This window comes from Panicum virgatum, chromosome 9N (genome assembly GCF_016808335.1).
Source record: "Panicum virgatum strain AP13 chromosome 9N, P.virgatum_v5, whole genome shotgun sequence".
Classification (NCBI taxonomy): Eukaryota; Viridiplantae; Streptophyta; class Magnoliopsida; order Poales; family Poaceae; genus Panicum; species Panicum virgatum.
The window spans coordinates 14,978,960-15,005,167 of NC_053153.1; the positions used below are offsets into that span (position 1 = coordinate 14,978,960).

The 26,208-nt window shown below is 47.0% G+C and overlaps 3 protein-coding genes across 6 annotated transcripts; 2 read left to right on the forward strand and 1 right to left on the reverse strand.

The window, feature by feature from the left end:
* The first annotated feature begins 264 nt into the window (after positions 1–264).
* Positions 265–7,464, forward strand: LOC120688599. 2 transcript variants are annotated; one of them, XR_005681170.1, is made up of 5 exons: positions 265–871; positions 1,695–1,847; positions 1,940–2,620; positions 2,781–4,030; positions 7,240–7,464. XR_005681170.1 is itself a non-coding variant. In XM_039970965.1 (4 exons), exons 1-4 carry the CDS (start codon positions 497–499, stop codon positions 3,873–3,875), a joined length of 2,304 nt encoding a protein of 767 aa, XP_039826899.1. In that variant the 3' UTR covers positions 3,876–4,033. The 2 variants fall into 2 exon arrangements, 1 of the variants encoding a protein (XP_039826899.1); XM_039970965.1 differs by lacking the exon at positions 7,240–7,464 and having other exon boundaries at positions 497–871; positions 2,781–4,033.
* An 836-nt stretch (positions 7,465–8,300) lies between these two features.
* Positions 8,301–13,184, reverse strand: LOC120691562 (7-methylguanosine phosphate-specific 5'-nucleotidase A-like). Of its 3 annotated transcripts, none has more exons than XM_039974656.1 (9): positions 12,905–13,177; positions 12,768–12,828; positions 12,542–12,674; positions 11,644–11,767; positions 10,668–10,724; positions 10,494–10,590; positions 9,961–10,168; positions 9,144–9,204; positions 8,301–8,583 (listed from the first exon to the last, which is right to left on the reverse strand). In XM_039974656.1, the coding sequence occupies exons 1-9, from the start codon at positions 13,166–13,168 to the stop codon at positions 8,569–8,571; spliced, it is 1,020 nt and encodes a 339-aa protein (XP_039830590.1). In that variant the 5' UTR covers positions 13,169–13,177; the 3' UTR covers positions 8,301–8,568. The 3 variants fall into 3 exon arrangements, with proteins under 3 accessions (XP_039830590.1, XP_039830591.1, XP_039830589.1); XM_039974657.1 differs by having other exon boundaries at positions 8,313–9,022; positions 12,542–12,670; positions 12,905–13,184; XM_039974655.1 differs by having other exon boundaries at positions 8,313–9,022; positions 12,905–13,183.
* Positions 13,185–15,565: 2,381 nt separating this feature from the next.
* On the forward strand, positions 15,566–26,080 carry LOC120693242 (methyl-CpG-binding domain-containing protein 11-like). Its single transcript, XM_039976652.1, has 3 exons — positions 15,566–15,778; positions 24,662–24,803; positions 24,938–26,080. The coding sequence occupies exons 1-3, from the start codon at positions 15,674–15,676 to the stop codon at positions 25,678–25,680; spliced, it is 990 nt and encodes a 329-aa protein (XP_039832586.1). The 5' UTR covers positions 15,566–15,673; the 3' UTR covers positions 25,681–26,080.
* Positions 26,081–26,208: the final 128 nt, after the last annotated feature.

Genomic DNA, 26,208 nt, shown 5'->3' on the forward strand with positions numbered 1-26,208 from the left:
AAATGGATTGTAAATCGCGAGACGAATCTAATGAGTCTAATTAGGATGTGATTAGACACTAAATTGTTACAGTGATACTATAGTAAATATGCTCTAATGATAGATTAATTATGCTCATTAGATTCGTCTCGTAGTTTACAGACGAGATTTGTAATTAGTCTATATTTAATATTTTAAATATTGAAAAAAAAACACAAAAATATAAATACAAAATGATCGCCCGAAGAACACACGCCCTCCGGCCCTCCCCCAACCTAACGTTCACCTCCCTATTTATTCCGGAGCTCCACTTCTCTCTCCTCCCGTGCATCGGCGCCCCAACCCCAAGCCCGTGTCCTCTCCCTGAGCGCCTCAAATCCAACCCCACCTCGCCGCCGTCGCTCCCCGCTCCTCCCGGGCCGAGGCTGAGGTTTCTTCCCCCCGCCTATTCGGTTCCGGAACAGCGTTTTCAAGTGTGCTGGTTGGCTTAGTACTGGTCGTCGATTTCTGACCGCCGATGGTGGCCAGGATGATGCGGTGGCCGCGGCCGCCGGCGGCGCGCAAGTTCCGCGTGCGCCTGGTGGTGCGGCGGGCGGAGGGGCTGCCACTGCCGCCGCCCGCGGCCGCGGCCGCGGCCGAGCCGGCCTCGCCGGAGCGGGAGGCGGCGGGCGCCGCGCCGCCAAGGGCCGTCGCGGCGGAGGTGAGGTGGAAGGGCCCCAGGGCGTCGGCGCTGGGCTCGCTGCGGCGCGCCGCGGTCAGGCGCAACCGCACGCGGGGGGAGCCGGAGGCGGCGTGGGAGGAGGAGTTCGAGAGTCTCGTCACGCTCGCGGCCGCGTCCCAGCGGGAGGGCGCCGCGTTCCAGCCCTGGGAGCTCGCCTTCTGCGTCTTCAGCGTGAGCGCCTTCTCCTTGTCTGACTTTGGGTTCTATTACATCGGCTCGTGTTTCTCGTACTCCTCGGAAGAACGCAGCAAACCACTATAATTCATCATATGGTTCCGATGTGGTCTGGTACTCTGGTTGCATCATTGACCGCTTTAAGGGAATATTTGCGTTCGAAATCTTGTTGTTCTGTTTGTTCCCCCTCTAACGGTCTGTTCGGAAATGGAGAAATGCTGGGGTAGGTTTTGGGGCTTTAGCTTCAATTGGAGCTACTAGATCATAATGATATGTGTCCTATCCCCCATGTCCACAAACAGACCCTTGTTTCTAGGGAACTCTGTTGGGGGTTATTGTGTATACCTATTTCCATTCTAATTTCCCATTTTTGTTCCTCTTTACCCTTTTACTCTTTATACTGTATTTTTGTGTAGTCCCATTATTTTTCCTCAATCTGCTGTAGAATCATCTCTTCTGTGGAGCGATTAATGTTTACTTTGGACTTTCTCATCGTAATAAAATTTACCCCCCTTATAGACTAGGTGAAATAACATACACTTCATTTCAAGAGAAGAGAAGTTTTCGTATGTTAGCCGATTCATGTAGGAACCTTCTGTGTATCCAAATTTATCTTTCTGACAGTAACATTGCACCTTGTGAAGGCTAGTATTGGACAATGACATATATGGACAGGATAGTTTCCTTGTCAAGGCTATCAGAACATTAATGGCAAGGGATGATTTTTTGCCCCCCCCCCCCCCCCCCCCCGAGTTGATTTCATGTTTAGTGATTTTTGCAAGCGAGTCTGATCTTAGTTTTGTTTCCCCCCTTGGTACAGGACATCAACATAGGGCCGAAGAATAAACCATCAATTCTGGGAACTGCTTCTCTCAATCTAGCAGACTATGCATCAGTAGCTGAGGAGGTGATCAAGATAATTCTCCCATTGTCTGTACCTGGTGGTGAACCTGAATCAGCCCCATCCCTTCATGTGAGTTTGCAAATGTGAACAAGAAGTTCTGGTTAACAAATTCTCCTTTGAATTAATATAGTTTGTGACCTTTGAATTGTGTTTTTGTGCAGCTCATTCTGAGCATGGTGGAACTAAGAGCAGTTCAAGAAACATCAGATGCATCACAGCGACCAGCTGCAACCTTGCCATTGTCTCCATCATCTGGTGATTCACTTCCTGGAGGAAAAGATGAGGTTTCAGTTATCAAAGCAGGGCTGAGGAAGGTAAAAATTCTCACAGATCTGGTGGCGACACGGAGGTCCAAGAAGAGTTGCCAAGATGATGAAGGAGGCGAAGATAATTTCTGTGTTAACAGTGATGGTGCTGAATATCCATGTGATACTGAGTCTCTCGACGATGAACTGGATGATAGAGTACAGGAAGATGAAATTGGGGATTCAACTATCAGGAAGTCTTTCAGTTATGGCTCACTGCAGTCTGTCAACTATGTTGGTGGCCTAGTTTATGCCCATGCAAAGATTGATGGGGTGCATGAGGACTGGATATATTATAGTCACCGAAAATCTGATGTCGGTTATCAAGTAGAGAAAATGTTGCCCTCGACCTCTGAGGAGACTGTGTTGCCAACTGCTAAACGGAGTATACTTCCTTGGAGGAAGAGGAAAATGAGTTTAAGATCACTGAAAGCTAAAGGTGAACCTCTGTTGAAGAAGGCATATGGGGAAGAGGGAGGTGATGATATTGACTACGATCGACGCCTGCTAACATCATCTGATGAATCTGTTTCAGAGGTAATTCTTCCCTTATTTTTGTTTAGCATTTTAGCATTGTAAAACAAGTTATCACTTATCAGCAACTTTCACTAATTCACTCCAGCTTAATTGTTAGATTATAGAGCTGTTCTTGAGTATTCATGGTATTTACTTTAAGCAACTCCTCTTTGGATTGCAGGGATCAAGAGCTGAAGATGGAGCAGCAAATGGTATGGTGTCAGAATTTGGTGATGATAATTTTGTTGTGGGGAATTGGGAGTTCAAGGAGATAGTTAGCCGTGATGGCCATATGAAGCTTTCGTCCCAGGTGTTCTTTGCATCAATAGACCAGAGAAGTGAGCGAGCAGCTGGGGAGAGCGCATGCACAGCACTTGTGGCTGTTATTGCAGACTGGTTCCAAGCAAATCAGAATATGATGCCTATTCAGTCACAGTTTGACAGCCTTATCCGTGAAGGATCACTGGAGTGGAGAAACCTTTGTGATAATGAGGCATATAAAGAGCGCTTTCCTGACAAGCACTTTGATCTTGAAACTGTCCTTCATGCCAAGATTCGCCCACTGACAGTCTCCCCAAGCAAATCATTTATTGGATTCTTCCAGCCCGAAGGTGATGACGACGACATGAGCGGTTTTGACTTTCTTAATGGGGCCATGTCATTTGACAGCATTTGGGATGAGATTACCCAGGCGACAGAGTTCTCATCTAGTGATAACCCTAACCTATACATTGTGAGTTGGAATGACCACTTTTTCCTCCTCAAGGTTGAGCGTAATGTATATTACATTATCGATACCCTTGGAGAAAGGCTCCATGAAGGGTGCAACCAGGCATACATTTTGAAGTTTGACAACAGTACCACAATTCACAAGGTTCAGGCTGAAAAGAAACCTTCCAGCCCCGACTCAAGTGGACCATTGAAGGATTCTTCAGGTCCTGAGAGCTCTTCAACTGACCAGGACAGTGGGGATGATATTGAAGAGAACATCCTTGTGTCGAAGGGCAAAGAATCATGCAAAGAATACATCAAGAGTTTCTTGGCAGCCATACCGATCCGGGAACTACAGGTGGACATCAAGAAAGGACTGATGGCATCAACCCCGTTGCATCACCGCCTCCAGATTGAGTTCCACTACACCCAATCTTCCCCAAAAGAGATTGCAGCAGCCCCTCAGCTTCTTACTGTCAATGCCCCTTTTGAGTTCTCATGGCCTGAGGCACAGCCATCACCAACAATGGAAGTAGCACTAACACCTGTCGTCTCCGTTGTATAGCTTGTCGTATGGGTGGCTGAGACATGAGAACAGTTTGCCCTGATGTTCAAAATCAAGAGCCTCTTTTTCCTTGGGCTGCGGCATGACGTGGGAACTAGATGAAGACTTAGTTTGTTTTCTATTTGTACTGATTTATCTAATATGAACTGACTGATATATGGATTTGAAACCCACAAGAAACTCGTTGGGGCGTAACCCTCTTAGCGACGCGCTACATCGGAACCCGGGTGTGGTGATAAATGGGCAAGGGCCGGGTCGCCATCCCCCCAAGGGCGCGTCGTATCATGACCTGGGTACGATGATAAGTGAGCAAGGGTCGGGTCGTCACTTGAATGGCGCGCTACATCTACGCCCGGGTGTAGTGAAAAATGAGCAAGGGTCTTCGCACTTCCCTCGACGGGTGCGAAGGGTAAGAAAGCTAGCCGAGCTAACTAGGATTCGTATAGGTAGCTGGAACGTAGGGTCCCTAACGGGTAAGTTGCGAGAGTTAGTTGATGTAGCAATTAGGAGGCGTGTAAATATTCTATGCGTTCAGGAGACTAAATGGAAGGGCCAGAAGGCGAAGGAGGTTGAGGATACTGGCTTCAAGCTTTGGTACACGGGAGCAACTCCGGGTAGGAATGGTGTAGGCATCTTGATTGATAGAAGCCTTAAGGATGGAGTCGTAGAGGTTAGAAGGCAAGGCGACCGGATTATCCTAATCCGGTTGGTAGTTGGAGATTCGGTTTTGAATGTGATCAGTGCCTATGCCCCTCAGGTAGGCCTTAGTGAGAGCACCAAGATGCAGTTCTGGGAAGATCTAGATAGCATGGTTAGTACCGTGCCTACCAGCGAGAAACTCTTCATAGGAGGAGATCTCAACGGTCATGTGGGTGCGACTAATGTAGGGTTCGAGCGAGTGCACGGGGGTTTTGGGTATGGTAGCAGGAGTCAAGACGGGGAGGAGGTGTTGAACTTCGCGTTAGCCTACGACTTGTTGATAGCGAATACCGTGTTTAAGAAGAGGGAATCCCATCTTGTGACGTTTCGTAGTGGACAACACTCGAGCCAGATCGACTTTATCCTTACTAGGAGGGAGGATAGACGTGATTGCTTAGATTGTAAGGTGATACCTGGGGAGTGTGTTGTCCCTCAACACAAGCTTGTGGTGGCGGATTTTCGTCTTCGGGTACGTGTCCACCGGGACAAATGTGCCAAGATTGCGAGAACAAAGTGGTGGAAGCTTAGAGGGGAAGCGGCACAAGCGTTTAAGGAAAGGATGCTAGGTGAGGGGCCTTGGGAAGAAGGAGAAGACGCAGATGACATGTGGCTAAAGATGGCAACATGTGTTCGGAAGGTGGCCTCAGAGGTGTTTGGCGTGAGTAGGGGAGGCAAACAGGAGGGGAAAGACACCTGGTGGTGGAACGACGCGGTGCAAAGGGCTATTAAGGAGAAGAAGGAGTGTTTCAAGCGCCTCCATCTTGACAAGAGTGCAGCCAACATCGAGGGCTATAAATTAGCGAAGAGGGTTGCAAAGCGAGCTGTGAGTGTAGCAAAGGGTAAGGCGTATGATGACCTGTATCAGCGGCTAGGCACGAAAGAAGGGGAGAAGGACATTTATAGGATGGTTAGGATCCGCGAGCGGAAGACAAGGGACATCAACCAAATCAAATGCATTAAGGATGGGACAGATCGACTGCTAGTGAAGGATGAGGAGATCATGGATAGATGGAGAGAGTACTTCGACAAGTTGTTTAATGGAGAGAGTGAGAGCCCTACCCTTGAGTTAGATGACTCTTTTGACGATACCAACAGACGTTTTGTGAGGAGAATTCAGGAGGCAGAGATCGGGGAGGCTTTGAAGAGGATGAAGAGAGGTAAAGCGATGGGCCCTGATGGTATTCCCATTGAGGTGTGGAGATGCCTAGGAGATAGATCAATAGTATGGTTAACTAAGCTTTTTAATCTCATTTTTCGATCAAACAAGATGCCTGAAGAATGGAGGAGAAGTATATTAGTACCTATCTTCAAAAACATGGGCGATGTTCAAAGTTGTACTAACTACCGTGGAATTAAGCTGATGAGCCATATGATGAAGCTTTGGGAGAGGGTTATCGAGCATCGCCTAAGAAGAGTGACAAGTGTGACCCAAAATCAATTTGGGTTCATGCCTGGAAGGTCAACCATGGAGGCGATTTTCTTAATACGACAATTGATGGAGAGATATAGGGAGCAGAAGAAGGACTTGCACATGGTCTTCATTGACCTTGAGAAGGCATATGACAAGGTACCGAGAAATGTCATGTGGTGGGCTTTGGAGAAGCACAAAGTCCCAACTAAGTACATTACCCTCATTAAGGATATGTACAAGGATGCGACGACGTTTGTCCGAACATGTGATGGCAACACCACTGACTTTCCTATTAACATAGGCCTACACCAGGGGTCAGCATTGAGCCCTTATTTATTTGCTTTAGTGATGGATGAGGTCACAAGGGATATACAAGATGAGATCCCTTGGTGTATGCTCTTTGCTGATGATGTGGTGCTAGTTGACGAGAGTAGGGCAGGGGTTAATAGGAAGTTAGAGCTGTGGAGACGCACGTTAGAGTCGAAAGGATTCAGACTTAGTAGGACCAAGACCGAGTACATGATGTGCGATTTCAGCGCGACTAGGCATGAGGGGGGAGACGTTAGTCTAGATGGCCAAGTGGTGGTCCAGAAGGATACTTTTCGGTATTTAGGATCGGTGCTACAAAAGGATGGCGACATTGATGAAGATGTTAGGCATAGAATTTCAGCTGGCTGGTTGAAATGGCGGCAAGCTTCTGGCATCCTTTGTGACAAGAGGGTGCCACAAAAGCTAAAAGTCAAATTCTATAGGACAGCAATTCGTCCGGCGATGTTATACGGTGCTGAATGTTGGCCTACAAAAAGGCGACATGTGCAGCAACTGAGTGTAGCAGAGATGCGGATGTTGCGGTGGTTTTGCGGGCACACAAGGAGAGATAGAGTCCGGAACGAAGTTATTCGGGATAGGGTCGGGGTGGCACCAATTGAGGAGAAACTTACTCAGCATCGGCTGAGATGGTTTGGACATGTCCAACGAAGGCCTCCTGAGGCGCCGGTGCGTAATGGGGTTCTTGAGCGGGTCGATAATGTAAAGAGGGGTAGAGGTAGACCTAAACTGACGTGGGATGAGTTGGTTAAAAGAGACCTTAAGGATTGGAATATCTCTAAAGAGATAGTTTTGGATAGGAGCGCTTGGAGACTAGCTATCAATGTGCATGAACCTTGAACTTATTTCTTTCGGGTTTCATCTCTAGCCTACCCCAACTTGCTTGGGAAAAAAAGCTATGTTGTTGTTGTTGTTGAACTGACTGATATAGGTTGTCCTCCCACGCATAGCCGCATAGGAGCCATCCACCTGAATTTTGTATAGAGGTGTATGCTCGTATCTTCCCTCATCTGCTGGGCTGTAATCATTTGGAACCTTGTATGAGTAATCAATGACGAACGCCCCTGTGTTATAGTGAACTACAGTGTAATATGCTAATATCTTCCAGCAAGCATCAAACTGGAATTATGAATCTGCTAGTTGGAAGCAGCATATGCCATCCGTTTTGAGCGACCATGTATTTTCAGAAGCCTCTATGGAGCTAACTGGATCTGGTGTGACCAAAATTATGACTCATGTTGTTGAATGTAGTTTCTTGATTATGCCATTTTTTTTCAAATTCTGTAAAAGCATTAGCACATAAATGCTGTTCTATTGTCAGATCCAGTCCGTGATAACGGCAAGCGCATTTTTCAGAGAGCCTGACTCACGAGCTGCAGAAGTGCTGATGAGAAGGACGCGATATCCATTTCTTTCGTGGGTGTGGGTGGGGTGGGGTTTACATGTGAGATCACGGATTCACGGGCTAGGTTTGCGCGCAGACGCATCCCTATGGGCTACGGTTTTTGTGCCGTCTTGCACGGCTAACGGCTTTGTAACTTCTGATCAGTAGCTTTCAGATGCCGTATCCTAACCGTTAATCTTAATGTTATTAAAAATTTAAAATGCATCTGTGTTTTTTTTCTGTAGCGAAAGCACGAAACCACATTGCCAGTTCATACTGTTACGAGAAAAAACCCAGAGAAATGGTAATATAAAAATGTTCCATACTTACAGAATATTATTTGTTCATCTAGGATATAACCCTCAAGGGTCGCATGGACGTCCAATGAATGCTCATCATGAATGCGTTGGATTAGGAATATAATCTTTGACTACCGCCAGTTTGTCCAAATGCTCCTATTGTGATCTTGCTCACGGAGTTGAGCTGGCCATCATTTTTCCTTGGCGACCACTACCATTCTGTCATTTAACATGAGTATGAAGGACCATCAGATTCATTAGGTCTAATGGTCCTTGGCCACTACCAGATCATAAAGCAAAGTCCATAAAAGGAGTCATAAGAACCGGTTGGTACATGATATCTTGTGACCCAAAAGCTTGTGATGTACATGCCATTTGCACGATATGATACATTCATTCACTTTATGTGATCTCATGATTCTTGCAAGTTTGATCAGAAAAAAAAAGTGGAAGAAGCATGGGAATGTAAAGCGTGACGTTGAAGCCACAGATAGATCTCGCAGCAATCAGAGCAATATCAGCCTTAGATCAGATTCTCATCAGCGTAGAGTAGGTTCAGGGAGATGATGAAGACTACCTCACCTCCACCTGCAGCAATTGTTCTGGTCAGCTAACCTCTGTAGTGCTTCACAATTCACCCATTATATTACCTTTTCATGAACAAGAATCAATGAGCTATCATAGGAGATTGAAAAATGACAGCTAAAAGGCTTGTAACAATAATGCTGAAATTCCATAATGCGCACAATCCGGATATCACACGAATGGGGATTAGCTTATAACTGACAATTGATCATTGTTTCAAGGGTTTATCTGGCCCTGCGATGAGCCTGTACAACAGCTTCTTATGAAGCAAGCATGGAGTGATTAGCATGAGTGTGAAATTCCCAGATTTTTGGGTGAGCAGACTGCAGTGGCTGCTAAATTCAGGGGGGGCAAAATCCTTTTTCTGACGGTGCAGTAAAAGTTTGGATCAAGGACATAATTCAGACACAAGCTCAACAACTCCCCTCATTGGAGCATCATTCTGCGATGAGTTGAAATATTGAATTGTCAGAAGCAGACCAAATGAAAAAAACAAAACAGTGGATAAGACGCAAAGTCACAATCACTTTTGAAATAAGTGCAATTGCTAAGCCATGCCTCACCAGATACACAACGTCAAATGCCTTGGAGTAATCGTTCAGGGATTTCTCGATGTTGGCGTTCCTGTAAAGTTCAGCGTCACCCTATGCACAAATATTTGTGGAAATAAAAGTTTTGTGTGGTAGATGCTAAGAGGGAACAACATGGAAATATTCATATCGTTTGCATTAATAAAACTACAATCAAGCATTCAAAATAAAAAAAAAAATCATTATATTCCTCCTGACCTTTGCACAGTACAATGACATCAATTGAGGTTTTATTTCAGCTGCAGTGTGACGAGAAATTTACAGATTATTGAGGTTCATTACATCTTCATAGTCAAACACATGACACATGTGATTCAAAAATAGCTTTACACCTTCCTGTGATTTCACTACTATATTCTGCACCAAAGAAACTATTTTTTTTTCTTTCAAGCCAATCTTTACCCAAACCTGGATAAAATACAGCTAGCAATGCAGAGTTCAAAAGAGCATGTTTATTCATAATTCAGTGGCCAATACACACTACAGAGATGGTAGCAAGAATTGAAAAAGGAAGGACTTCTCATGTGCAGAACCTTTTCTCATGATAGACAGAAATTAGGTAAAATTATAAGAGAAACAACACAAGCATTATCTGTTTTGTAATTTCTAATTGCAATAACTAATGGCATTTCACTATTATTAAGAATTGTGCCCACAATTTTAAGTAATTATGTACATCAAGAAAACAATAATCAGCTTAGTTGACTTGAGCAGAATTATAAATGGCATTCTCAAAATGGCAACATCACTACTGCTTTGAATGAAGCAAGGCAGTGGAGAAGTTACTAACAGGAATCCAACAGCAATCCTGTTTTCATAGTTCAAACCATCAGACATCCCCAAGTCACCAATGTGATCACCAAGTAGCAGCACATTGGTCCTTTTCCTCACCAATGAATAATCATCAATAGATCCATTTGGATCCCCCAGATTGTCATGGACAGGAGCTGCCATGTCCAAGGCATGCTCATTTTTGTTTAGGACATGAATTGTTTTACCTGCATTAGGCTTTTATTAGTCTCAATGAGAAGATACGCAACAGCGTTCCTTTTACCCAATGATGCAAACAAGCAATAGGCTTAGTTGGAAAAGATAGTCAAGGAAAACGAGACCTACAGATATCTTACCATTTAAAAGCAAATCTTAGAATCTTAAAAAAGAAAGTCCATGTGACATTCAAATTGCAAGGCCAAGAATTTCATCTAAAGCAACTGACAGGAACAAGAAAAGACACCTTTTGAAAAAAAAAGGAAATATCATACATACAGTTAATGATGAACAAACATCACTGCAACTGGAGTTCATGATGATTAGAAAATTCACCTTTAAATGATACAAGACGACCTTCTTCGTTGAAAACCATCCTGTTGGAGACAACCTTAACATTCTTGAATGGTCTATGTAATTTCTGCCTGAAGACCTACGAAACAGTGGGATGTGCCAGCAGCAATTAAATTCACCTCACCATATGTGGAATTATTCGTTTTCATAACATACCTCTTCAATTATATCTGCAAGTCCAGCAGAAAATACCAGCACTGGAATGTCTCTCTCCTGAAATTACAATTGAGAGTCTCTATTAGACATTCACTTAAATATCAATTAATTGTTCTGCATTCTGAAAAAGTTGTCATCATAGGTAACCCCGTTTTGATCTAGCCATAATATTGCAATGTTAACTACAAATAGGACGTGAAGAGTGAAAAATATGCATAACAGAATTCTAGGAAATGTTTTGTTCACTAATCACTAGACAAATATTATTTGTTAAACGTCAGAAGCAGATTACCATGAAGCATATCTCAAAGTAGGGGAATCATCTGATAACATAAATTTAAGACAAAAACACAAGGAAACATTGGAGAAGGAACAGGAGATAATTTTTAGTCTCCCATGCATATACTATAAATATTATAGACTGCTCACTGGATTACTTAAATGCCTGAAAAATGTTGAAACATTGTGGCTTGAGACCCAACTAGCCAACTTTTCATATGCTAAGCAAAACTCTTTTAAACATGATAACAACATAGCAAACGTCAGTTAATACTATTATGCTTGCTGATAGATTTGCTAACAAACTCTGCACAAACAAACGCCCTAAACTATCAAAAAGATACCATGCAAATGGGAGCACCACAAATTTGCAGCTTTCAATTTGACAAACTGTTAAGGGGGGCATAAATGGAAACCAAAATCAAGACAGAAGAAAGGGGGCAGCTCACAAATGAGAAATGTTTAGAGCGGCATATAAAGCAAATAAGAAAGGGGAAACAAAGAAGATTGTGCATTTTCAAACTTCTTTTTAAGCAGCTAAACAGCTCTATCATTATAGCGACATATTTAAATTTATTACTAATCTTAATCAACACATAACACAAAAAAGGTATCTACTATCTAGGCATGTTCCATAGGAGTTTATCAAAATATAGACACAGTAACAATAAGCAAGGCTTTAGAACAAAAATAGAACCTCCAAGTACTCAAAGAGCTCCACCACACCATCTCTGAAAGCAATTACAGCATCAAACACAGATTTTTTTATATCTTCATATGTAAGACCACCTTCAATAAGGAGACCATGAGTCTTCTCCCACCTGTAGCACATGGCAACTTCAAGTGTCAGCTACGGCCATTAAACATCTAATAAAGTTCGTGATTCATGTTGCATTCAAAAGTTAAACCACGTGATAGACAACTGATGTTACAAACTACGAGCACACACAAGAACTGCTTGTTTGAAGAAAACTTTTCACTTCTACTGTTAAGATGTTTTCAGGTACCAATGTATAAACAAAAAAGCTAATAATTCTACCTTTTCAGTAGTTGTGATAAACAAAATCCCAAATGTCAGAAAAGTACTGCTGTCTGGCTGGTGGCTGGTGGCTGGTGCTGATTTGTTATGAGAGAAAAGTATTGTTGTCTGGCTGGTGGCTGGTGCTGATTTGATATGAGAGAAAAGCACTGCTGGTTGGTTGGTTGACAAGCCAAGCGAACAGAGTGAATATAAACAATAGGCTTAGGAGTCAGGTCACAACAAAGTTTGGCATTAAAGAATGACCTGTTGAGATTCACCATTGCTAGACCGTGCCGAACTTCTGCACTAAACAATCCTAAATCCATGGTACTGTATCCAGCTCTAGGAACTATGCATTTAAAATTTGTTTCAGCCATGCAAACCACACGAATTGTACCCATATAACCCATGCAATGCAGTAATATTTTAGTATTGACAAGAATGGATACAGTACCATTGCAATTTATTGCAATGGGTTCATTTCAACTTATTGCAATGGGTTCTTGTGCAGCATTGTGAACTCCATTGCAACAGGCACCTGTCAAACAGAACTGTAATACAAGTTGTGTAGTACCATTCCTCCATGAGCTTGGCCTTCTCCGGGAGTGGAATGTCAGGGCAGATCTCGATGGGGTGGTAGTGCTCGTACAGCGCCACCCTCTTGGCATCGTACTCCTCGTTCCCTTGCCTCAGCAGCGAATGGCTACCTACCACCATAAACATAGACACAGATAAACCTCTCAACTCATTCAAAACCTTAATTACACCCGGAAACTTATGCGGTTGAAGCAAAAACGTACTCTGCCCGCGGGCGCCGTCGTACCAGTACCGCGTGAGCGTTCCGTCGAAGTCGGCGATGACCTGTGCAACCAGTTAGGACTCCCCGTGTCGAGGATGGTACACACCAGAAGGTATCAAGCATGAAATGGGTGCCTACCTGGAGCTTGGCGGGTCCGGCGGCGCGGATGGCGGCTACCTTGCGGGCAAGCGCACAGGGGTCCGCGACGACGGAGTCGGGGGCAGTGGTGGAGGCGGAGGACATGGCGGCCGGGAGGAGGAGCAGGAGGCGGCGGCGGAAAGTATAAGGAGGGAGCGGCGCGGCGGTAGGGTTCCGGCGGCGAGGGGCGTGGTAGAGGCGGAGGAAGCGGAGGAGAGGGCATGGGGACGGCGAGAGCAGGGGCGGGCTCATCATGGGCCGCATTTCCAAATGGTGGGCCAGAGCTCGGTTGGTGAGGGTGTAACTGTGTAAGTGTAACATCTAGGGCCCTAGCTAGATCTGTCGTTAACCCATTTCGTTGTTTGGGTTTGGATTACAGCCCAAGTTAATTTCGTATAATGAGGTTTGTATTCTACTGTACTATACTTGCACCGGGACACAGACAAAATGTGTGGCTAAGATATAGATTATTTTATTTATTTACTTATTTATTTATTATCATTACTTATCAGAGGTTTAATGTATCAAGCATTTGATAACGTCATATACTTCTTTTTCCACAATAAGGAGTTCTATGGTGTACTGCAAAATTGACTTCTCTTTTGAAAATTCAAAATTGGCTTCAATGGTAAACAGCGTATGTACTTGAAACACAAAATACATTTCATAACATTTTTTCCACAATAAGGAGTTATATGATGGTGTACTACAAAATTGACATCTCTTTTGAAATTTAAAAACTGACTTCAAAGGCAGACAGAGTATATAGTACTTCAAAAACAAACTAGGAACATAACCCCTCTATCTATCTACAATCGACTATTTAACCTGTAAAATCGGATATTCCACATCCCACCTTTCCAAAAACGGACAAATAACCCACCCAAGTTGTTTTGGACGGTGGTTTTGTCTTTTTTTTTTTAATTTATATCGGATGAACCATCGAAAAGTTATAGTAAATTATAGAAAAATTATAAAATAGAAATTTCAATTTTATTGGACTCTATATGAGCATATCTACACAATGAATATATAATATCGTATGCTGTGCTACAAAATTTTTGTTGTAGATTTTGATCTATTCTTTTCTATAATTAATTTGAATAGTTCATAACTATAGTTTCTATAGTCCAATTGCGGTGAAATTTTTATGGTGGCCTAACTATCGTATGCTTGAACGGTAGTAAAAACTTCGTACTCATTGGATCATATATAACTTAGTTATAGATTTAACAAGCATAACCCCTAAATAAATATATAACTATGTAATACATTATCCAATAAGTATGAAATTTTTAATACAGTTCAAGTATACAATAATTAGGTCACCATAAAAATTTCACCACAATCGAACTATTGAAATTGCAGTTATGAATTATTTCAATTAATTATAGAAAAGAATAGATAAAAATCTACAACAAAAAATATATTAAAACATACAATATTATATATTCACTGTGTAGTTCTGCTGCTTATGTGGAGTCTAACAAAATTTGATTTTCTATTTTATGATTTTTATTTGATTTGCTATGATTTTTCGATGATTCATTGAAAATAAATAAAAAGATAAAAATAAAATCACCGTCCAAAACCATTTGAGGGGGTAAATTTGGGGTGTGGAATACCCTGTTTTATAGATTGGGGTTAAGTAGTCGACTGTCGATAGGTGAATGTGCTATGTAGACCTTTTCCAACAAAGGGTGTGTTTAGATAAAAAAATTATAACAAAAAACATTATATCGAATGTTTGGACACATGCATGGAGTATTAAATTAAATTTATTTATTTATTTTTGCACAGATGGGGTTGTAAACTGCAAAATGAATCTAATGAGTCTACTTAACTCATGATTTACAACAGTGATACTATAGTAACCATTCGCTAGTTATGAATTAATCATGAATTAATTAGGCTCATTAGATTCATCTCACTATTTACGACTCATTCGTGAAATTTTTTTACAAATAGTTATTTAAAACTCCTAAATAGTAAATTCTCTTTTAAAATTTTTACCAAAAGTCTAAACACGGCCAAACTGCATCCCTGGGACAGATGATCACCATACGGCAATCATCCAATCTCCATTGACCATTGGGCAGTGAGGATGAGAAAGCTCTTCCATTTCGTCGCTTCCCCAGGCCACGTGTTGCTACCAGATCCCACGTAACACTCCCGGCCAGCACGTGCCCGGCGCTCGATAGGATCGCATCTGCGTGCACTATCCGAGCTCCAGCCACTGGGAATTCGCCACGTTCCCATCGCTGACGACCCACCCTGACTGATACATCGGGCCCGCTTAGAAGGGGCCCACGTGTCAACGGCCCGGGCCCCTCCAGCCAGCGTGCCGTACTTCGCTTCGTGCGCACCGCCCATACCCACAACAGCGGACTACTAGTAGAACCGTCCAGGGTCGCGGAATGCAATGCGGTTTTCTGCCACCCTCTCGGTCCCGCCGTTTGCCCCCCGAGGGGAGCTCCTGCACGCGGTCCACGATCCGTGCACCCCGCGGCTCCCGACGCGTCTGCCGACAGCCTCTCACGGATCCGTGAGCCGGGTTCATGTGAGGTCTCCGTCTCGCTCACGCCGTCTGCGTGGCCGAGGCCGCAGCCGCGCAGGCCGCAGGCCACCGGGAGGGCCGTTATTTCTGCCGTCCCCACCCGCCCGTCCGTTCCAATCCATTCCCCAATTCCGCAGCAGCCGCAGCACGAGCGCCTTTGCGAATTCCGACAGCGAGAGCGGGAAGAGGAAACTCGAAACCCGGCGAGCGGCATGGCCACCGGCGAGGAGCACGTGGCGGCGGCGGTCGAGGAGACGCCGGAGAAGAAGGAGGCCGGCGTAACCGAGCTCCCCGCGCCCTCTGGCTGGACGAAGAAGGTTCGCCTTCGCTGGCCGCTCTGCTTGGCCCCCTCCCAATTTCCTCTGCGTCCTCTCTGCTCGCAGCTTGCTTCGGGCTCCGAAGTCGCGCTCTCGTGAGCTGCGGGGCGTGTTAGTGCGCGGATCCGGCGGCCTCGGCTCGGTCTCTGCGAATTTCGCCGCGGGTCGGGTCGTCGGGTTCTTAGGGTTTCCCGTTTCCGAGCTCGATTGAAGCTTGATTCGTGCCGTTCGTGGGGCCGTCTGTTGCTTTACGGAGTCTAGGGCTGTATGCGGGCTCGGTTAAAAGGTTTTGGAGCTTAATTTTGAGCTCGTTCGCGGTGGCTTGCGATTGGGTTGCAACATGTGCGAGTATTGTAGACTACGGCTTCATTAGCTCGCCCTATTGCAGCAATGGTCTGCCTGCTCCACTCGATTTCTTTTCATTAGGGCATCCACTTTTTAGATGTATTAGGGTGTCCATTTTTTAACCAATTTTCAGCTGCAAGGTCGTGTTGTAACCTTGACGTTGCTGGTCTGTTTCTGGACGATCAAGTCCTGAAGGTGTTAGGATACCTGTTTAGGTGATTTTAAAGGTCAGGATAGCATCCCTCAGCTCTTAGTTCTTACAAATGAGTACAGGTGGTGCCTAGCATGGTTCTCTCATGGTGAAAACCATTTTATCTTGGGTTGAGTCTGTCCTGGAAATCCATTTGAGGTCCCTGCTTCATGGAATTTAACTGCGTAGTCGCCGGACACAGCCCGTCTCCCTCTTGTTCCATGGGTGGTTTGATTGTATGTTTCAAATTCAGTAATGATTTGGAATTTATCATGTGACAATTTGTGGAAATCCCCCTATGTAAGGGTGGGGCAGGGGCAGGGGCAGGGGGTCGGGGTTTTCTCGGCCTGTGTGAGAGGTCTATTCTTACATTAATGCTCGGGGCGGCTTCCCCCTCACAGGTCAAGTTTTTTTAAACAATTTGTGGAAATCTGTGCCCAATGCTTTCCTTTTTAAATCCCTGCTTGATTGCTAAACATTCATGATTTGGTATGAAGCATAATTGAGCTTGAGGCGGGAAATTCAAGCTTTTAAATCAATGTCTCTCGTAAAGAAGCACCAAAACAAAGTTTGTCGGTTTGCCCTTTCCCCGCTAAGAATGTGCATGGAGCATGGCACTTCTTTCATCACGAGAAAGGGGAAAGAGTACAAACACTAGCCCTGGAAATAAAGGGCCCACCTCCATATTGACTTTCTGGAAAGTGGTAAATGGCTACCAGTTAGGAAGTTAATCTAGCAACCTGGTGATAACTTGTAGCATTCTAGATTTGGTGAGATTGTGTCTTTTCTGAGCTTTTGTGGATTACATATATGATTTATTGCTTCCATTGTCGTTTTCTATTGTAATTTGGTTTTTTGATTGCTGAGTTTTCATTGTTGATTGGGTTGGACTGGTCTGCATTAATGTTGTGGAGTCCCTTTGATGTAGTTAGATGCTATTCTAGATACCATGATGTGCATGCCCAAAACTTTTTTTTTCTGTGTTGACTCGCATCGGACATCTCGCGTGGCAGTTTGGCCAGTGTGTAGCCTGCAGCGCCCCAGCTGAGACACAATAGCTGAAGGGTGAAAGCGGGAAGATGGAGGGCAGGTGATGTGTCCAGCCATGAGAGGAGCATGCCATGGCAACATAGCTGTCCTTGATGAAACTGAGATTCAGAGAGACGAGGTGGAGGCAGGCTATCCATTTTGTTACTCACTGGTGAAAGGGTGGCCGCCAGGGAGGGATTTATGGGGTGGCAGAGCTTTAGTGCTTTAGTCCAAGGAATCCTGGAGGGATTTCGGACAACCACACAAAGGAGGAGGTGGGCTGGATGAACCAGTGAATTGCAGTTCATCTCATCCTTAGTTCGTTTTTTTAGCTTTTCATTACTGGAATCAATATGACCCTTGTGGATCTTTATGCACAACATACTAAAGAAGATGTAGAGATCTACTCTTGAAAAATGTTACATGCATGCATATATTTGGTGTAGAAGTGAAAATGGTCATAAGGTAGTATTATTACATGAATCCTGTGTGAGGGTCTCTAGTCTCTTTCCTTGGCAAGGAAAAAATTAAGACATCCTAATTTCTGGAATTTGCTGAATTGAAGAACCGCTCCAGAGTCGAACACTGACACCTGCATCTGTGTCCTTCACAAATTCATCTGGTCTTTAGCAGCATCCTGACTAATTTTGGCTTTTTTTATCTTGATTTTGGCTCAGTTGGTTCTGTGGTGTAACTTTTTCTTCTTGCTTAGATTGTTTTCACTAATCTGTGTGGAGGTTTGGTGTATGCTTGTTAGCCCGGGGCCACTGAACATGTTCTTTATTTGATTTCACGTCTACTACTTGTTTTACATCTATTATTGTTGTGGACACAATCTTTGGCAAGAAATACCAGCGCAGGAGCAAGCAGCCGGCGTCCACAACAACTTAGGCATAGTTATCTTCTTGTTTCGGTTTGTTAGGCTTAAAGATAGGAGTGGTTTGTTAGGATACAGGCTATTTAGCCTGGTTGTTGGCGTGTGTGTGGGGTTAAGCAGAAGGATGACCTTGAGGAGCTCAGAGCCTCCTGCGTGAGGGCGAGCCAAGGAAGATCCGATCTGCTAACATTCTATCATCATTCGGTTAATAAAAGAGCAGACCACATCATTTGGTATCAGTCTAGGTCTTTCCTTGGCCAAACCCATCCGCTATCGCCTGCCCACGTCCCACCCTTCCCCGGCGCGCCGCTAACCCCATCGCTCCACCGCAATGTCCGAGGACGGCGACAACGCGCCGGCCTCCCAAGCCTCCATGGACGCTATGTTCGACAAGCTTGTGAAGATGGTCGGCGACCTTGGCAAGCGCATGACGGGGAAATCTCTTCCGTTCGCCAAGAAGCCAGCCTCATCTCCGCCTCCGTGAAGAACGTCCAGACCCAGCTCCTGGACAAGCAATGCCGTTTCGACACCCACGACGCCTCGTCGTCTGGCCCACCGCCGGCGTGCGGCCACAAGCTGCGATTCCCCAAGTACGACGGCAGCGACGATCCCGTCACATGGCTGCACAAAGGGGAGCAGTTCTTCCGCGCCTACGGTACGCCGGAACATCTCAAGGTTCCGACGGCGTCCTTCTATCTCGACGGCGCCGCCAGCCAGTGGTACTACCGCTTGGAGAAGAATCAGGGCGTTCCATCTTGGATGCAGTTCGTAGATGGCATCAACCGGCGCTTCGGGCCGCCGCTTCGCAGCAACCCCCTGGGCGAACTCACCCAACTCCGTCGCACGTCTACCGTCGATGACTATCAGGAGCAGTTCCTCGTGCTCCTGGCGCGCTGCCAGGACGTCACGGAGCCGCAGCAGATCGCCATCTTTACGGCGGGTCTGTAACAGCCCCTCAGCACCGACGTCGAACTGCAGAAGCCGGCAACGTTGGAGGACGCCATGGCGCTCGCCCGCGCATTCGAACGTCGCCAACACGTGACCACGGAGCTGCCCGCCACGGGAGCGCGCGCACCGTCTCATGCGTCTCAGCGCTCCATGGCCTCTTCGTCTCGGTCGTCGTCAGCCCCAAGCGCCCCGGCACCCAGCTCGGTGGCGGCAACACCCAAGGCGCCAACACCGACGGACGGCCGTTTCAAACGCCTGTCACCAGAAGAGATGGCCCAGAGACGCCTCGAGGGGCTGTGCTTCAACTGTCCCGAGAAATTTTCCAAGGAACATGCCAAAGTTTGCTCCGGCAAAGGCATCTACTACTTGGAACTCGGTGACGACGACGCGTCCGACGACGGCACGGCGGACGACGACATCATCGTTTCGGTGAATGCGGTCACCGGCATCCGCACGTCCTCCACTCTCCAGCTCCGCGCGACGATCGGTGGCGCCGTCATGATCGCGCTGATCGACTCCGGCTCTACCCACTCCTTCATCTCCGACGCGTCCGTGCACCGCATCGGCCTCAAACCGGTCCCACGGCCGGGTCTCTCGGTGGCAGTCGCCAACGGCGACAGGGTTCCCACATCCGGGGTCTGTCAAGGGGCGCACATGGACATCGCCGGCGAACCTTTCTCCGTCGACCTCTACACCATCCCATTGGTGGGCTACGACCTGATCCTTGGGTGCGAATGGCTGCGCACCTTGGGACCGGTGGTCTGGGACCTCGACAAGCTGTCCATGACCTTCTGGCGCCATGATCACAAGGTGCAGTGGACCGGGATCACTGACGTGCCATCACCGCGGCTAACGGCGACTTAGGGCGTCAATCCTCTGCAGGCCCTGCTCGCCGAGTTCGATGACCTTTTCTCGACTCCGGTGGGACTGCCACCGCCAAGGTCCTTGGACCATCGGATTCATCTGCTACCAAACACACCGCCGGTCGCCGTGCGCCCATACCGGTACGCCCAACTCCTGAAGGACGAAATTGAAGCCCAGTGTCAGGCGATGTTGGACCAAGGCATCATCAGAGCAAGCACATCGGCGTTCTCGTCGCCGGTCCTGCTAGTCCGCAAGCGCGATGGCTCTTGGTGCTTCTGCGTCGACTACAGGGCTCTCAACAGCAACACCATCAGGGACAAGTTCCCCATCCCGATCGTGGAAGAGCTCCTGGACGAACTGAAGGACGCCATCTTCTTCACCAAGCTCGACCTACGCAGCGGATACCAAGTCCGTATGCACCCCGACGATGTGGCCAAGACGGCGTTCCGCACACACCACGGCCATTTCGAGTTTTTGGTGATGTCGTTCGGCCTCACTAACGCTCCTTCCACGTTCCAAGCTATCATGAACGAGGTCCTTCGGCCGTTCCTGCGTCGGTGCGTACTGGTCTTTTTTGATGACATTCTTATTTTCAGCCGCACCGAGACGGAGCATCTGCAACACGTGCGCGCGGTACTCAGCACTCTGCGCCACCATGGGCTGGTGCTGAAGCGCTCTAAGTGTTCCTTTGGGGAACGCCGGATTCACTACCTCGGCCACGTCATCGAGAACGGCGTCGTGTCCATGGACGTCGACAAGATCAAGGCGGTGCAAGACTGGCCCCTGCCGTGTTCCCTCAAGGCACTCCGTGGCTTCTTAGGCCTCACGGGGTACTATCAGCGCTTCATCCACAACTACGGTGTCATCGCCGCTCCGCTCACGGCCCTCCTCAAGCGGGATGCGTTCTGGTGGGGTGACGCGGCCACGGCGGCGTTCCACGACCTCAAGCGTGCACTGACTTCGGCTCCAGTACTGCAACTACCTGACTTCGCCGAAAGGTTCATCGTCGACTGCGACGCATCTGGATCGGGCTTTGGCGCAGTGTTGCACCAGGGTCAGGGCCCGATCGCCTTCTTCAGTCGGACAGTCGCTCCACAGCATGCCAAGCTCGCAGCCTACGAACGCGAGCTTATTGGTCTCGTGCAAGCCGTGCGACACTGGTGGCCATATCTGTGGACGACGGAGTTCCTCGTGCGCACGGATCACTGCAGCCTCAAACATCTCCGGGACCAGAGGCTTTCCACCATCCCCCATCACACCTGGGTAAGCAAACTATTCGGATATAATTTTCAGGTGTAGTACAAGCCCGGGAAGCAGAACGCGGCCGCCGACGCCCTCTCGCGGCGTGACGAACATGAACCGGGCGCACGGGTCCTTGCTCAGCAGCTCTTCCGGCCGGAATTTCCCCTATTCGATGCGTTCCGGCGGGAGGCGGCATCGCTTCCCGAGCTCGTCGTGAAGCGCTAGGAGATCCGTGACGGCGCCGCGGATGCAGGATGGACCGAGGCCGACGGGTTTGTAATGCACCAAAAGCGCATCTACGTTCCGGCGTCGTCGTCGCTCTGGCCCCAGTTGCTCGACCACGCCCACGGCACTGGCCACGAGGGCATCCAGAAGACGCTCGCCCGGCTGCGATCTTCGTTCTACTGTCCACAGGCGGCCAGGTTCGTCCGCGACTACATTCGCGGCTGTCTGGTGTGCCAGCGAAACAAGACGGAGCACCTCCATCCGGCCGGCCTCCTCCAGCCCCTCGACGTACTGTCGTCCGTGTGGAGCGACATCGCCATGGACTTCGTCGAGGGCTTCCCCAAGATCGGCGGCAAGTCGGTCGTGCTCACGGTGGTGGACCGTTTCTCCAAAATGGCACAATTCGTGCCTTTGGGTCATCCGTACACAGCTCTGTCGGTCGCTCAAGCCTTCTTCGACAACATTGTGCGACTCCACGGTTTCCCTTGTTCCATTGTCAGTGACAGGGATCCGGTCTTCACCAGCACTCTATGGACGGAGCTCTTCTCCCTCGCCGGCGTGAAGCTCCGTCTCAGCTCGGTGTTCCGGCCGCAGACCGATGGCCAGTCGGAGGTGGCCAACCGGGTGCTTGGCATGTACCTGCGGTGCCTGGCAGGTGACCGGCCGCGCAGCTGGCTCCGCTGGTTGCCTTGGGCGGAGTATTGCTTCAATACGTCGTACCAGACGGAGCGACGCCGTTCGAAGTCGTCTATGGACGGCCTCCGCCATCCTTGGTGCAGTATGAACCTGGGCTAGCGCGCGTCGTCGCGGTGGACAAGCAGCTTCAGCACCACGACGTGTTCCTGGCGGACATCAAGGAGCGTCTTCTTCCGGCCCAGGATTACATGACAAGCTTCACAGGGACCTAGCGTTCCAAGTGAACGATTGGGTTGGGCTCCGTCTCCATCAGCGCGCTGCATCGGGCATCACTGACGGTGCCAAATCGAAGCTCTCTCCGCGCTTCTACGGGCCATTTCAGGTGGTTGAGAAGATCGGCTCGATTGCTTATCGGTTGAGGCTGCCAGCCAAGGCTCGCATTCACGATGTCTTCCATGTCGTCTAGCTCAAGAAGCATCATGGCGAGCCTCCAACGGCCATGGGTTCCCTGCCTCGCCTCCTATTGCTAATGGGCGCGCGGTGCCTGTTCCAGCTAAGGTCCTGCGTGCCATGCCGAACAGGAACTCGTGGGATCTCCTTGTCCAGTGGGAGGGACGCAGTGCAGCGGACGCTACTTGGGAGCCTCTCCAGAAATTCAAGGATCGTCACCCTGATTTCAAGCTCGAGGACGAGCTTTTTGGTCGGGGGGGGGGGGGGGGGGGGGAGTGTTGTGGACACAATCTTTGGCAAGAAATACCAGCGCAGGAGCAAGCAGCTGGCGTCCACAACAACTTAGGCATAGTTATCTTCTTGTTTCGGTTTGTTAGGCTTAAAGATAGGAGTGGTTTGTTAGGATACAAGCTATTTAGCCTGGTTGTTGGTGTGTGTGTGGGGTTAAGCAGAAGGATGACCTTGAGGAGCTCAGAGCCTCCTGCGTGAGGGCGAGCCAAGGAAGATCCGATCTGCTAACATTCTATCATCATTCGGTTAATAAAAGAGCAGACCACATCATTTATATCTCTGCAATCTGGGTCCTTCAATTGGTTTCTTTCATGCTGGTTTTATCCAACTAAGAGTACAGCAGATTAGCTCCCAGGAACATCACATCACATTTTTGTCAAATTGTCTACCATGAATTTAAATACGTTCCTTTCATTTCAATATTTATTAGATAGATAGTAATGGCCTAAAGGGGTGGTCCTGGCATATGGAGAATTCAGATTGCCAAGGAACATATTAGCACTTAGAACATTAAACACCATTTTTTTCAATGGATCAAAACAGTGCCCTGGCATCAATGATTGATTCTCTTTCAGATTTGGGATGATTTACATTGTGGGACAAGTATCATATGGGCTTAATCATTTTTTAAATGTTGTTTTAAAAGGTCGTCCTGTGATGTGTTGATCTTGTGGTTCTCTATTTATAGATTGACTAACAATGTTCCAATTGTAATTTGTTAATTCTGTCCCAATTATGACCTGGAGCCCTCTCCTGTAGACAAAATTGTTGAAGCTAAGAGCTCACTTATATAGATAGAAACTGGATGAGAATATTTATCTTTTCGAACAAGGGTAGTATTACGCACAATTGTTTCCTTTTCTTTCTGTTTTTTTAAAAGAATGAAAAACTGTTAAGTGCATGGCTGGGTGGTCTAGATATAATTTGTTCCCCTTTTAGACAAGTGTTAACTACAACGAGAATTCTGAATTTGTGGTTCCAATTGGAAATTAGCACTGCATCTAGTTATGCATATTTTTTGTATCACCGTTTTCATATCCTTTGTTTTCATATTAAAAGTTTTTATTATGTCTTCTCGCTAAAGAGAATGGATCTCAAATGGCTTTGAGTTCGTATTAAGCCAGCTTCAGTAATTCAAACTATCAACGTTGTAATTTCTGTCATCCTAGTATTAAGAAAACTTGATGTTTGACAATGGGGTTCTTGAGCGGGTCGATAATGTAAAGAGGGGTAGAGGTAGACCTAAACTGACGTGGGATGAGTCGGTTAAGAGAGACCTTAAGGATTGGAATATCTCTAAAGAGATAGCTTTGGATAGGAGTGCTTGGAGACTAGCTATCAATGTGCCTGAACCTTGAACTTATTTCTTTCGGGTTTCATCTCTAGCCTACCCCAACTTGCTTGGGAAAAAAGGCTATGTTGTTGTTGTTGTGATGTTTGACAACAAATTGTTGGGAAAACTCACGTGAAGAGCTGAAGATCAAATCTATTATTACCTCATTTTGAGAGTTGATCTATTCTGAATTTATGTGGGACTTTTCTGGGTTCAATCATTTTTAGCTGTGTTGTTTGGGCATTGTTTCTCAGTTTGATATTCTTGTTTTTTGGCTAGCTCTTTGTGCAATGTTTGTATCATGTAACAAATGGATACTGGTGGTGTTGCCTCACATATTAGATCTGAAACACTGCCTGGAAAGCATCTAAAATTAGAGTTCAGATTCACTCCATGTTTATGAGTAGTTTCATTGGATATTTGTAGTGCTAACTTCTGCCTGTGACATTGCAGCTTGCCCCAATTAGGGGTGGAAAGTTTGAGGTTATTTTTGTTTCCCCAACTGGCGAGGAGATCAAGAGCAAGAGACAACTGACCCAGTACCTGAAAGCTCATCCTGGAGGCCCTGCATCTTCAGAGTTCGATTGGGGAACCAGTAGGCATCTAGATCTCATCATTTGTTAATAACTTCCTCTTAGTTATTTTTTTGTCTTTTTCATAATTACTTTGGTACTAGTAGGACCTCAATATTCAAGGTCTTGCTGCTCCCTCTAAAAAGCTTGTAAGCAGGTGATACTCCCAGACGGTCAGCACGCTTAAGCGAGAAGGTCAAGGCAACTGAGAGCCCAGAAGGTGAGAAGACCCCTAAACGTGGTAGATCAAGCTCTAAGAGGGGCAAAAAGGAGAAAAAAGAAGATGCAGATGCAGATGCTGTGGATGCCAATGAAACTGTAGACCGTGGCACTTTGGAAGGCACTGATGTGGAGATGAAGGATGCTGAAAACGCCATAGAAGAGAAGAAAGAGGAGGTCCCCAGTGCAGATGTTGCAGAAAAGACTGGAGGCGAAGAGAAGAAAGAGGAGGCCCCTGGTGCTGATGCCCCAGAGAAGACTGAACAAGGCGCCGAAGACCAAGAGAAGACTAATAATGTCGCTGCCCCAGAATCAGAGAATAAATCAGATGCGAAACCAACTGAATCTGAAGTAACTCCACCGGCACCTGAAGTAGAGGAAGAGAAGATAGAGGAGAAAACTGAGAACAGTCTGGCAGCTGAACCCACAGTGCCTCCGGCGGCTGAATCTGTGTTGCCTCCGGCAGCATCTTCAGAGGGAGAGAAGAAAGAGGATGGTGGCGTGACCGAACCTGTTGCACCCCCTGTTGCTGAAACGAAGACAGATGCTCCTCCAGCAGAGGCAGCAAAGGAGGCTGAGAATTCGGGCCAGGCGAGTGTCGCCCCTCAAGAACCTTCAGCAGTGAACTGCGACAGCAAGGGGCAGATCCAACCAGGCGCCTCCGCTGTAAGGTGCACGTAAAGGTTGCTCGGTTTCAGATGGGATGCGTCACCGTGTGCTTAGGACATTATCTCGCATTTGCTTTGAGATGTACTTTACCTGACACCGCTGCTCAGCACTAGGCTGGCCAGTATGTAGTGTTCCTTCCCTTCTGATGGCGGCGGTGCCGCTGCTGGGGCCAGTATGTAGTGTTCCTTCCCTTCTGATGCCGCCGTGCTCACCTGCAGCCGCTGTAAGCTCTGTACTACCGCGTGCTCGAACATTGATCCCTGGAGAGGGTCGGGGGACGTAGAGGCCTCCGCGCCGTGTTGTAACGTGCCGTTATGTGTGCTGTTATGCCTTGTGTTTATGAACTTATTATGATCCATAAATAAAGCCGTAGGCGTGGCAGGTCATTGCCTGACCACCTTCGGGCACCGAATCATCCTGTTTTTATTTTTGCTGAACCGGCTTTTTGGAACGTGACTTGGTTTCGAATGATCAGATCAGATGCTTGCAGTTTCAGTTCAGCAAATCCTTGTAAAATGTCAGGTGTTCTTTAACCTGGTT

Excerpts from the sequence above, each read along its gene's own strand:
- LOC120693242 (XM_039976652.1), top strand. The coding sequence starts at position 15,674 with ATGGCCACCGGCGAGGAGCACGTGGCGGCGGCGGTCGAGGAGACGCCG. Across the intron at positions 15,779-24,661 it reads CCTCTGGCTGGACGAAGAAG|CTTGCCCCAATTAGGGGTGG; the intron begins GTTCGCCTTCGC and ends GTGACATTGCAG. Across the intron at positions 24,804-24,937 it reads AGAGTTCGATTGGGGAACCA|GTGATACTCCCAGACGGTCA; the intron begins GTAGGCATCTAG and ends GCTTGTAAGCAG.
- LOC120688599 (XM_039970965.1), top strand. The coding sequence starts at position 497 with ATGGTGGCCAGGATGATGCGGTGGCCGCGGCCGCCGGCGGCGCGCAAG. Across the intron at positions 872-1,694 it reads TCGCCTTCTGCGTCTTCAGC|GACATCAACATAGGGCCGAA; the intron begins GTGAGCGCCTTC and ends CCCTTGGTACAG. Across the intron at positions 2,621-2,780 it reads CTGATGAATCTGTTTCAGAG|GGATCAAGAGCTGAAGATGG; the intron begins GTAATTCTTCCC and ends TTTGGATTGCAG.
- LOC120691562 (XM_039974655.1), bottom strand. The coding sequence starts at position 13,168 with ATGCGGCCCATGATGAGCCCGCCCCTGCTCTCGCCGTCCCCATGCCCT. Across the intron at positions 12,675-12,767 it reads CGACGGCGCCCGCGGGCAGA|GTAGCCATTCGCTGCTGAGG; the intron begins GTACGTTTTTGC and ends TTATGGTGGTAG. Across the intron at positions 11,768-12,541 it reads GCCAAGCTCATGGAGGAATG|GTGGGAGAAGACTCATGGTC; the intron begins GTACTACACAAC and ends CATGTGCTACAG.